This window comes from Stomoxys calcitrans, chromosome 2 (assembly GCF_963082655.1).
Source record: "Stomoxys calcitrans chromosome 2, idStoCalc2.1, whole genome shotgun sequence".
Lineage (NCBI taxonomy): Eukaryota > Metazoa > Arthropoda > Insecta > Diptera > Muscidae > Stomoxys > Stomoxys calcitrans.
This window is the reverse complement of record NC_081553.1, coordinates 10,278,810-10,291,214: the sequence shown is the minus strand read 5'-3', so window position 1 is coordinate 10,291,214 and position 12,405 is coordinate 10,278,810. Positions and strand designations below refer to the sequence as shown.

Below are 12,405 nucleotides of genomic sequence, written 5' to 3'. Positions count from 1 at the left end.
TCTTTTTTTTTAGAATTCCCGTCGAGAAAGGCTTCGAGTTTTTCGATTTACGAAGACTTTCGATTTTCATTATAATTAATGATATGGGTTGTTGGAAAAATGTAAAACGACTTCGCCTTAAAGAGTGCCCGAATCCGATTGCAAATTTTGCCCATGAACATTCCACTCAGGAACAGGGGCAAACTTCTCACATATTAATGAGTGCTGTCTGATTCAAGTTTAAGCTCATTGATAAGTGGCCTCCTTTTTATAACCGATTCCGAACGGCGTGCCGCTGTGCGAAACCTCTTTGGAGAGAAGTTTTACATGGCATAATACCTCACAAATGTTGCCAGCATTAGGAAGGAAAAACCACCGCTGACATTTTTTACTGATGGTCTCGCCAGGATAGGAACCCATCGTGGCCTCCGTAATCCGCTACGGTGGCCTCCATAATCCAAGTATTCGGATAAAAATTATGCAGTTTGGAATTCAAAACATTTTTAATAAAATGAGTTTTTTTAATTTTTTACTTAAAAAAAGTATTGGGTTGTCTAAAATATAATTGCGGATTTTTTAAAAGAAAGTAAATGCATTTTTAATAAAACTTAGAATGAACTTTAAGCAAATATACTTTTTTACACTTTTTTTATAAAGCAAGCTAAAAGTAACAGCTAATAACTGATAGAAGAAAGAATGCAATTACAGAGTCACAAGCTGTGAAAAAATTTGTCAACGCCCACTATATGAAAAATCCGCAATTACTTTTTGGGCAAGCCAATATTTTCATTACTTTGTCTCTTTTAAAAAAACTTGTCTTAATTAATTTTTTTGTTAAGAGGTAAAATTTAAGCAACATACAAATGTCGACTTAAACCTGTGTTATATGTACTATGAAATAAGCAATTTTTTATAAAATATTTTTTGCACCAAGCAATATTTGTAGTCTCGACAGCAAATTTACTAGAAAGTGCCGGAAGGGAAATAAAAGAGCGAACAACCAGTAAGGGCCAATGTTAAAGTTGGAATACATTAAATTCTTCGCTATACTTATTTATAGGTACCTATATTCCCTCTAGAGTGTACAGTATAAATAATACTGCAGTCCATGAAGGTCAAAACCCTTTTTAATAAACCCGATATTTACAATCGTCAGAATGATGCTCAAAAGATTTACATAAAAATGACAACTAATCTATGAATATGGAGGCCACCGTGGCGCAGAGGTTAGCATGTCCACCAGTAACGCCGAACGCCTAGGTTCAAATATCGGCGAGAATATCAGAAATATTTTCAGCGGTGGTTATCCCCTTACTACAGCTGGCTACATGAATGGCACGAATGTTCATGGGAATTTTAGTTATGAATCTATGAACAAAAGAAAGTATTTCACAAAACTTTATTTTAAACTCACCCAATTTCGGCAATGGATATGGAATTTGGAAATAGTCGATGTAATACTCAATAACTCCTTTGCCCACATTCAGAGCAAAATCTACCTTATCCAATTGCTCGGGTGTGGCAAAGACACGCATATCGAATTCTTCACCAATGCCCTTTGTGTCGATTTTAACATCTTTGCTCTTGAAATCGGAAACAATGAAACAAGCCAAATAAGTGCTCATGGGGACACTTTTGTTGAAATGCACCTCGGTATAGGCACCTTGGAATTGTTCTTGCTGTAAAACAAACACAAATTTAATGTTTCAAAAGCGTCTTCAAAAATAATGCCCAAACTTACCGCAATATCCATGTTCGATAAAGCATGATAATCTCCCTCATTAGGATAAACCAAAGTGATCTCAAACACAGCCTTCAAAGCGGGCTCATCGAAACAAGGGAAAGCCTGACGGGCATAGGTGGGTTCAAACTTCGAGGTAGCTATCCGTCTAAAATTTTAGGAAAAGAACAAACCCTTTAATATGAAACAAAAAAAGGTTGTAGAAGTTTGAAGCACTTACTTTTTAGAATTATCCGGCTTTGTGTATGACGATGAGTATAGACCAACAATCTTATCTGCCATACTGCCTTCGAACAATATGCCCAATTGGAATTTTCTTGGCGCCACAATATCCTCTGCCATGTGTATCACTAAAAATTCACGAACTCCATCTAATTCGTAACCCGTGACGAAATTAGTTGAGCTTCCCACATTGGTGACATAGACATTCTTAATGGTCATGTTTAATGAATGGAGTATAATTTCGTCAGTAGTCTCCACACAGTCAATATCGATTATAACTTGACCAGAAAACATGCCAGTTGCAATGTCTGGATGCAGGTACAGGTTATAGTAGGTTGGCACTAAATTACCGGGCAAACGATAATTTATCTGTGAAAAACAGATAAGAAGAAATCATTTGAATAAAATGCTAGAGTAAATTGTATAGTGTGCAGTTGCCTAGAGACGAAGCCTATTGCAATTGGAAAAAATCGGTTCAGACCTGGATATAGCTCCCATATATATATTCGACCGATTTTCATTAATATTGGGTTGCCTAAAAAGTAATTGCGGATTTTTTAAAAGAAAGTAAATGCGTTTTTAATAAAACTTAGAATGAACTTTAATCAAATATATAATTGCCATTTTGTTCGATAACCTTTTGCCATCTTCCTGGCAAATTTAGTATTCCACGCTCATAGAACTTCTGGCCTTTATCTGCAAAAAACTGAACCAAGTGCGATTTTATAGCCTCATCATTGCCGAAAGTTTTACCATTTAAGGAGTTCTGCGAAGCTCGAAATAAATGGTAGTCTGATGGTGCAAGGTCAGGGCTGTATGGTGGATGCATCAAAAGTTCCCAGCCAAGCTCACTCAGTTTTTGGCGAGTGACCAAAGATGTGTGCGGTCTAGCGTTGTCCTGGTGGAATATGACACCTTTACGATTGACCAATTCTGGTCGCTTCTCCTTGATAGCTGTATTCAATTTGTCCAATTGTTGACAGTAAACATCCGAATTAATCGTTTGGTTCCTTGGAAGCAGCTCAAAATATACCACACCCTTCCAATCCCACCAAACAGACAGCATAACCTTCTTTTGGTGGATATCAGCCTTTGAAGTGGTTTGAGATGGTTCACCATGCTTGGACCATGATCGTTTTCGACTAACGTTGTTGTAAACAATCCATTTTTCATCTCCAGTTATGATTCGTTTTAAAAACGGATCGAATTCATTGCGTTTAAGGTGCATATCACAAGCGTTGATTCGGTTTGTTAAATGAATTTCTTTCAATACATGTGGTACCCATATTAAAATTGACGCCAAACAAACAAATGTAAACATAATTTCGCGCACTTTTTTTCTAAGCAAGCTAAAAGTAACAGCTGATAACTGACAGAAGAAAGAATGCAATTACAGAGTCACAAGCCGTTAAAAAAATTTGTCAACGCCGACTATATTACTACTATATTACCGACAATTACTTTTTGGGCAACCCAATGGATCTCCATGCACTGGAGATCTGGTCCAGTACCAATATCGAAGACTAACGGTTACACACGTAACGTTCAGAATCCGGTGAAAATTGGATAACTTATGCACCCAAATTCGGCCTCGGACTATAAGACAGATATATCTAGATACATTCCGATCTGAACCATATTTGGGTCCTATGAGGGGAGGCGTTAAATTACTCCCTGTTTCAAATTTCAGCGAAATCGGTTAAAAAATAAAGCTTTTATGCGCTTCAGACACTTTATCGGCAGATCGGTATGTATGGCAGCTTTATATATAAATATAGTCCAATATTAAGGTCATATGTCGGGAGGTTTGAAACACCTCACTGTTTCAAATTTCATCTCAATCGGGTAATAAATGAAGCTTTTATGGGCTATATATGGCAGTTATACATTAATATAGTCCGATCTGAACCATATTCGTCGGGAGGCCCAAAACTACCCACTGTTTACAATTTCAGCGAAATCGGACAAAAAATAAAGCTTTTATGGGCATTAAACCCTTTATCGGCAAATCGATCTATATAGCAGCTATATTCAAATATGGTCCGATTTGGCCCGTTCAAGAATTTAACCAGCGTACATCAAAGAGACGTATCTGTGCCAAATTTCAGCTCAATATCTCAATTTTTGAAGGCTGAAGAGGGATTACCGCAGACGGACGGGCAGACACACGGACATCGCTCAATTGTCTTAGAAATTTACGACGATCCGAAATATATATATATATTGTAGGGTCGGAAATTGATATTTCGATGTGTTGCAAACGGAATGACTAAATGAATATACCCCCTATCCTACGGAGGTGGGTATATAAACGCTCTTGCCTAGCAATATCTAACATTCTGGATTAAGATATTCTTTGAATATTGTCATTATTAAGAAAATTTCATTGATTTTTTGCCTTTAGCAAATTAAGCCGTCTTTTTATTTTTATATAGGTAACTTTAACTAACTAGTTTAAAAATCGGGATAAGAAAACATTCACGTTGCCGCTTTTGGTTGAAAAAACATGCCCGTTTTTCAAAGAATCCTTAAAAAACTTTTCCTTGACGTCACATACTTGTCGCACATATTGGGGCCCATAAATTATTTGCCATAAAAACAATTTAACCATCGCACTATTGAAATCGTAAACAATACTTCTTTCAATAGTTACGCAGATGTTCTTCAAAGTTAATTGATTTTTACCGATAACGAAGCCAGTCATAATCATAAGCGATAATAAAGTTGTAGCAAACCATTTATGCACTAATTTTGTCGATTTGTTACTGAAAGTCCAATGGTGACAAATCAGTTGTTATCACTAAGCAACCGCATAAGCAATAAATTGCTAATATTTCTTTTGTGGGGATATTCCAAAAACCGAATTGAGTTGAATCCATTAAAGCAATAAATTATAATGAGAACTGCCTGAGTCTGAAATCTATCTGGCAAGAATATCAAAAATATTCCCTTGTAGTTATCCTTAAATGTGTTATTCTGTAACTAGCTGCTCGGTTAGAACTACTCAAACTGATTGACCAACGGCTAAATGGGAGGTATCATTTGATATATACATATATTCCTTAAGGGTGATCCATGTAGAACTATTTTAACAGTAGAAACAAAAAGGGGCGTTTAGTTCCGTCGTAGCGCACAGATTAGCACGTCTGGGTTCCAATCCTGGCGAGAACATCAGAAAAAATTGTCAACGGTGGTTATCCCCTCCTTATACTGGCGACATTTGTGAGGCACTATGACATGTAAAAACTTCTCCCCAAAGAGGTGTTGCACAGCGGTACGCCGTTCGGTCTCGGCTATAAATGGGAGGCCCCTTATCATTGACCTTAAACTTCAATCGGACAGTACTCATTGATATGTGAGAAGTTTCTCCTGTTCCTTAGTGGAATGTTCATGCGCACATTTGCATTTCATTTAGTTTCACTTGTCCACCTAGCACGCTGAATACCCGGAATCAAATTTTGGCAAAACCATTTTGTCAAAATCATTTTTTCTCCCAAATATTTCTCCCTGCGTTTCTTAACAGGTTGCTCAAGGGGGCAATTATTTGTAGTTTGCTTTAAAAAATAGCCTACCTGTTCTGAAGGATCTTCCGTTGTTGGCGGTGAGGCGGTCGTTGTTGTGGTCGTTGTCGTAGTCTTTAGAGCCTCTTCCAGTTTATCTAATTTGTCCCTAGTTTCCTCCAATTCGGATTTTAAATTTGATTTTTGTACAGCCAAGACAATTGTGGATACGGTAAAGGCCGTTAGGGCCATACCCAGAATAATAGTCACGAATTTCCCAGCTACTAGCATTTTGTGTGTGTGATTGGCTACAATGAAATAAAGGGGGGAACCTCTCAGAAACTTGATTATCTTAAAATGTCCTTTTACACTTACCGTTCCACTATAGAAGATTCCTACCGTCTTGTACGGCCTGCCAAACACAACTGATGCCTAGGAAATATTTGTCAACTTTTGTGCTGCAATCAATACATGGGGCGTATGGCAGTAGTGAGTTTATCATAATTGAGTTTGATTCTAATAAAAATTATCATCATTGAAGATTACTAATCTTATCGGCTGCGGCCACAATACCAAGACCACCACCAACCACGACGCTACTAACACGCTTTATGTGTAGACGCTCTCGTAAAAATTAGCAACATGGGATTATTTTTTAGGCTGGCTTTTGTGCCAATATCAACCAGATAAGCGAAATAAATTACAATTGCTAATCAAATGTCAGGTAGTTTGGCATTTCGGTAACACTTGCAATGGCCCATAAACGTGGCTGAATGGCGTTATGGATTAATTTTAAAATACGTTTAAACATATTCACATACTTCGTTTTGTTTGTTTTAATTTAAGTAAATTAGAGCATAAAAATGCTCAAAATGCCCCTCTACAATATCCCAAATTTTGTTATAAATTGCCACATTATTTGAAAATGTGTATTTTGTGAAGCATTTGCGCTCAGTTTGAACATAAATTTTCCAAGTGCTTTAGACTTTTCCCATTTGCATAAATCATCAATTTCCCTTTCTGGTTATTTTTCCCTAAACATACCCATAAGCAACGAAATTTTCTCTCAAAATTCTAAAATCCCAAAAACTGCACAGCAGAACTCCCTCCTGACATACCCTTCATATGACTGCAATGTTTTGAATTTTCAATAAGATTTTTGCCAATACTTATCCTTATCCCTATATACCCAATATTGAACCTTATTCTACCTGCTTAAGAGTGGATGGAAAATGCGGCACGAAAATCTTTGGTAAAAACCAGGTAAAAATTCCTAAGGGTGATTGACCGAAAATGCAAAAAGTTAAACTTCTTTTCCGGTTTTACTCCTTCGCGCCCTAATTAAGGATTAGGTATTTTCCTTGATGATGTTAATACCCAACACCAAGATTTTCCATGGTCTTGAGCAAAAACTTCCCCAATTAATGTAAAATTCCAATATGATTTACTTCATAGACGGGAAAATGAAAAATTGTGAAGCAAATATAAATGGAAACGAAACATATAATCGACAGGAATTTGGGTTTTTCAAATGGAACATTGGCTATTCGAAAGATTTTTTAGGGTATACAAGCATTTTAAGTTAGCATTTAGCAATCTGGAAAAAGGGAGTTATACCGATATCTTAACTATATGCAAATGAAAAATTGACCATGAACATTCTATTAAGGAACAGGAGCAAACTTCTATATCACAGGAGAAAGTTAGATCTTCAAAATTCCGTAAACATGTTTATAATGGGCCTAGAACTAAATCCACCACATTTGGTTCATATCGGTTCAGATAAAGATATAACTCCCATATATATCATTCATGCAATATGAACTTTTAAAGTTGTAGGAGCCACAATTTTGGTCCGATCTTTACAACTCTTTAAATTTGACATGAGATGTTTTATTTGACGTCCCAATATGTGGGCAAAATTTTATCAAAATCGATTCAGATTTAGATATAGCTGCAATATATACCTTTCATCCGCTTTGGCCTTTTAGGGCTCCTAAGTATATCTATATATATTGGACGTAACAGAAGCAGCATGAATCAAAAACTAGGTATTGTGTCCGTGTTCCGACGACACTTTCGAAGTAATCTCCTACTTTTGTCGCTCACTTCCCTCTCTGTAACTAACATATGGGTGACCTCTTGGCCTAACTATATTGCTATCTATTAGTTTAATAACGGTCTCAGTAGATAACCACACTCTTTCGTTTTTTTGGGAAACGACTTTTTTTCCTGCCATTTTTAAGCCACTTTTCTTTAAGGTTTGCCCACAAATTATTAAATAGATTTTTTATACCCACCACCGAAGAATGGGCGTATATTTATTTTGTCATTCCGTTTGCAACCCACCGAAATATCCATTTCCGACCCTATAAAGTATAAATATTCTTCATCAGCTTAAAAATCTAGAACGATCTAGACATGTCCGTCCGTCTGTCTGTTGAAATCACGCTACAGTCTTTAAAAATAGAGATATTGAGCTGAAACTTTGCACAGATTCTTTTTTTCTATATCTTCATATAGCCCCCATGAAGACCGATCCGCCGATTTAGAGTCTTAGGCTCATAAACACCACATTTTGTATCCGATTTTGCTGGAAATTGGGACAGTGAGTTGTGTTAGGCCCTTCTATACTTTCCTTAACCCTGATCGGTTCGCCCATAAAAGCCGAATTTTATGTCCGATGTCGCCTAAATTTGGGACAGTGAGATAAGTTTAGCCCCTTGACATACTTCTTTAATATGGCACAGATCGGTCCAGATTTGGATATAGCTGCCATATATGGTTTGAGGTTTTAGGCCCATAAAAGTGCTGAAATTTGAGACAGTGAGTTGAGTTAAGCTCTTCGACATCCTTCTTCAATTTGGCCTAGATCGGTCCAGATTGGAATATTGACCACTCTCGATTCAAGGTTTTGGGCCCATAAAAGTCACTTTTATTGTCTGATTTCGCCGAAGTTTGGCACAGTGCGTTGTGTTAGGCTCTCCGACATTTTTTCGCAATTGGCCCAGATCGGTCTAGATTTGCATATAGCTGCCATGTAGACCGATATCTCGATTTAAACTCTTGGCCCCATAAAAGACGATTTCACTGAAATTTGACACAGTGACTCATGTTAGGCTTTTCGACATCCGTGCCGTATATGGTTCAGATCGGTTTATTTTTAGCTAAGCTACTGTACTTATTAGTATTTGGTCCAAATCGGAACTTATTTCGATATAACTGCTATGGGACATAAGGTATGGTTTACATATATACCCAAGGTGGTGGGTATCCAAAGTTCGGCCCGTCCGAACTTAACGCCTTTTTACTTGTTATACCCTCCACCATAAAGTAAACATATTCCTGAACGTCATGTCATTTTAAGTCGATCAAGTCATGTCCGTCCGTCTGTCCGTCCGTCCGTCTGTCTCTCGAAAACACGCTAACTTTCGAAGGCGTAAAGCTAGGCGCTTGAAATTTTGCACAAATACTTTTTATTAGTGTAGGGTGGTTGAGATTCTAAATGGGCCAAATCGGACCATGTTTTGATATAGCTGCCATATAAACCCATATTGGGTCTTGACTTCTTGAGCCTCTAGAGATCGCAATTCTCGTCCGGTTTGACTGAAATTTTGCACGAAGTGTTTTGGTATCACTTCCAATAATTGTGTTAAGTATGATTTAAATCGGTTCATAATCTGGTGTAGATGTCATATAAACCGAACTTGGGTCTTGACTTCTTGAGCCTCTAGAGGGCGCAATTCTCGTCCGATTTAACTGGAATTTTACACGTAGTGTTTTGTTATCACTGTGTTAAGTATGATTTCAATCGGTTCATAATCTGGTATAGCTGTCATATAAACCGATCTTGGATCTTGACTTCTTGAGCCAATAGAGCGCACAATTCTCATCCGATTTGGCTGAAATTTTGCATGAGGTGTTTTGTTATGACTTCCAATAACTGTGCCAGGTATGGCGCAAATCGGTACCTAACCTGATATAGCTGCCAAATAACCTGATATAGCTGCCGATCTGGGATCTTAACTTCTTGAGCCTCTAGATGGCGCAATTCTCTTCCGATTTGGCTGAAATTTGGTGAATCGATCAATAGCTTGATACAGCTCCCATATAAACCGATCTCCCGATGTTGCTTCTTAAGCCCCTACAAGGCTCAATTCTTATCCGAATGAACTGAAATACTACACAATGACTTCTATAATGTTCAGCATTCATTTATGGTCCGAATCGGTCTATAACTTGAAAAAGCTCCAATAGCACAACAATTCTTATTCAATATTATTTGTTTGCCTAAAAAGAGATACCGCGCATAGAACTCGACAAATGCGATCCATGGTGGAGGGTATATAAGATTCGGACCGGCCGAACTTAGTACGATCTTACTTGTTAGTCTTGTCATTTGAATGTCGCCGTTACTTATATTAAATTTCGTGGAAATCCAGTTGATGACATTAATGGATTTTGGATTAATCTTCAACCAAAACATAAAAATATCTTAATTTTTAAGTTGTACGCCATCTGAAATCAAATTTTTATGAAAGGCGCGGATGGGCAATGGTAATTTTTGTTCATAGTATGGAAGGACAGACTAACCTCTGCGCTACGGTGGCCTCCAATTTGACCAAGATACATGGCGTATCAGAAATCGAGATCCACCATGCTAGTCTAAGTGCTTTGAATAAGTTTTATAAGTTCTTTGATATGCTATTCTTTGAGCAGAAAGCATTGAATATGATCGCGAGCTAGACGTTGTTCGAAAAATCCCAGAAAGATTTTAAAGATCAAAATAAAAGAGCACAAACCAAACGAACCAGCCCGTCGCTGTGCTATAGGTCAACTCGGCTCAAAATGTTTGCAAAATCTCAACTTCTTTAGGAGAAAATCGGGCAACCTTTAGCTCATTTTAAATATCAGAATCCATATGACCAACTATTGCTTTGCTTCAATATAATCGCCAAAAATGTTGGGCCCAGTACAATGGCTTGTTTCAGCGCTTCCATACAAGCATATGTTTTAGTCTTTACCTTGCTTTCTACAATCGCTCAAATAGAAAAGTCCATAGGATTGGCATGTAGCAATTTGAACAGGAGAATGAAATAATGTGCTGAATATTATTTTTTGTCATTCTTGGTTTACACGTTCCAAAGCAGCTTCAGAATGTTTTCCTGATAACAAGTCGCATTTGCATTGTCGCCAGGTCGATGAAAACGATCGGCGATCACAGCTGCTCATACCATCCGTAGAGATGAAAAATTGCTTCGAGCGGCCATTCGTAGGCTCAAATTCTTGTACTTGCGCTAGGTTAAGTAGACACGATGATTTTGGAGTTTACAAATTTCTGTTGGGAAATTTGTCTAGTCAGAAAACAAAATGTTCAGAAATTTACCACGTTCACGCAAGCGCAGCAACTCCTTTGCTCCCTCGAGCCAAACTTTTTTTGTTAATTTCGTTGAATTCGAGCCTTTGCTAACCGAACCATTTCATGTATTGTCGCATTTTTTTGTTGGGCCATCTTCATTGCGTTTGGGAGCGCTCTATATCGTTATCACGATTTATGGTGCAATACACAAGCATTTTGTTCACTTTGAAGAGTCTGAGTTCGCCAACAAAAGCCGGTTGGGATTTTCCTGCCAAATATAACGCAATCACACTATTACGCTTGATATACGTCACGAATAACTTTCTGTTTAAATAAACACAGAAGCAAATGCTTTTTATCATTCATTCAGTTTGCAACACATCGAAATATCCATTTCCGGCCCTATAAAGTATATATATTCTTGATCAGCGTAAAAATCTAAGAAGACCTAGCAATGTCCGTCCGTCTGTCTGTTGAAATCACTCTGCAGTCTTTAAAAATAGATATATTGAGCTGAAACTTTGCACAGATTCTTTTTTTTTTTTGTCCATAAACAGGTTAAATTTGAAGATGGGCTATATCGGACTATATCTTCATATAGCCCCCATATAGACCGATCCGCCGATTTAGGATTTTAGGCCCATAAAAGCCACATTTATTATCCGATTTTGCTGAAATTTGGAACAGTGAGTTGTGTTTGTCCCTTTGGCATCCTTCCTCAATTTGGCCTAGATCGGCTCAGATTTGGGTATAGTTGCCGTATAGACCAATCCGCCGATTTGGGGTCTTAGGCCAATAAAAGCCACATTTATTATCCGATTTTTCTGAAATTTGGGACATTGAGTTGTGATAGACCAGTCAATATCCTCCTTCAATTTGGCCCAGATCGGTGCAGATTTGAATACAGCTGCCATATAGACCGATCGCTCGATTTAAGGTTTTGGCCCCATAAAAGGCACATTTATAATCCGATTTCGCGGAAATTGACACAGTATGTTAGGCTTTTCGACATCCGTGTCGTATATGGTTCAGATCGTTCTATATTTGGATATGGCTACCAAAAAGACCAACATTTTACAAAATTGAACAATGACTTGTACTTATTAGACCACTCAATATCCGTGTCGAATTTGTTCCGATTCGGACCATATTTCTATAAAACTTCGGCCCGGTCGAACTTAACGCCTTTTTACTTGTTGAAGTATCAGGTAGCCGTCATTTCTAGTTTTACAGATAAAGCGGCGTAAATTTAGGCTACGACGCATTTATTTGACAGATTTTGTTTGTCCAAAAACAAATGAAATAGCGTTAACCATTAGATCAAAAAAGGTATTTATTTTCCCTACTATCGATAGCATGAAAAATTTGTGTTTCCCTTTTTGATCATACAATTTTTTAGTGAAAATTAGGTCCTCGAGGGGCTTAAGAAGAATCGGTTAACAAACGACCATTTTATTGCAATATTACTGCAAATCGGACGAACATATATATGGGAACTATATCTTAATCTGACCCGATTTCGAGCAAACTTTATGGATATTGTGGGAGTCGTCGGGGAAATCGTTGTACGAAGTTTTGGGAAGATTGGTTAAACAAGTTAAAGT

The 12,405-nt window shown here is 37.5% G+C and overlaps 2 protein-coding genes across 3 annotated transcripts in view; one reads left to right on the top strand and one right to left on the bottom strand.

Moving 5' to 3' along the window:
* Positions 1-5,885, bottom strand: part of LOC106083937 (glutamyl aminopeptidase) — a 34,194-nt gene extending 28,309 nt beyond the window's left edge. The window contains exons 1-5 of the mRNA XM_059363788.1: positions 5,818-5,885; positions 5,515-5,750; positions 1,941-2,311; positions 1,721-1,868; positions 1,394-1,658 (exon numbers count right to left, since the gene is read on the bottom strand). Of these exons, the coding sequence (XP_059219771.1) occupies positions 1,394-1,658; positions 1,721-1,868; positions 1,941-2,311; positions 5,515-5,733 (1,003 nt within the window). The 5' untranslated portion in view covers positions 5,734-5,750; positions 5,818-5,885. The remainder of the gene's footprint in view (positions 1-1,393; positions 1,659-1,720; positions 1,869-1,940; positions 2,312-5,514; positions 5,751-5,817) is intronic.
* The window catches only part of LOC106084195 (protein apnoia), a 123,650-nt gene that overhangs the window by 72,250 nt on the left and 38,995 nt on the right, over positions 1-12,405 (top strand). The window lies entirely within an intron of this gene.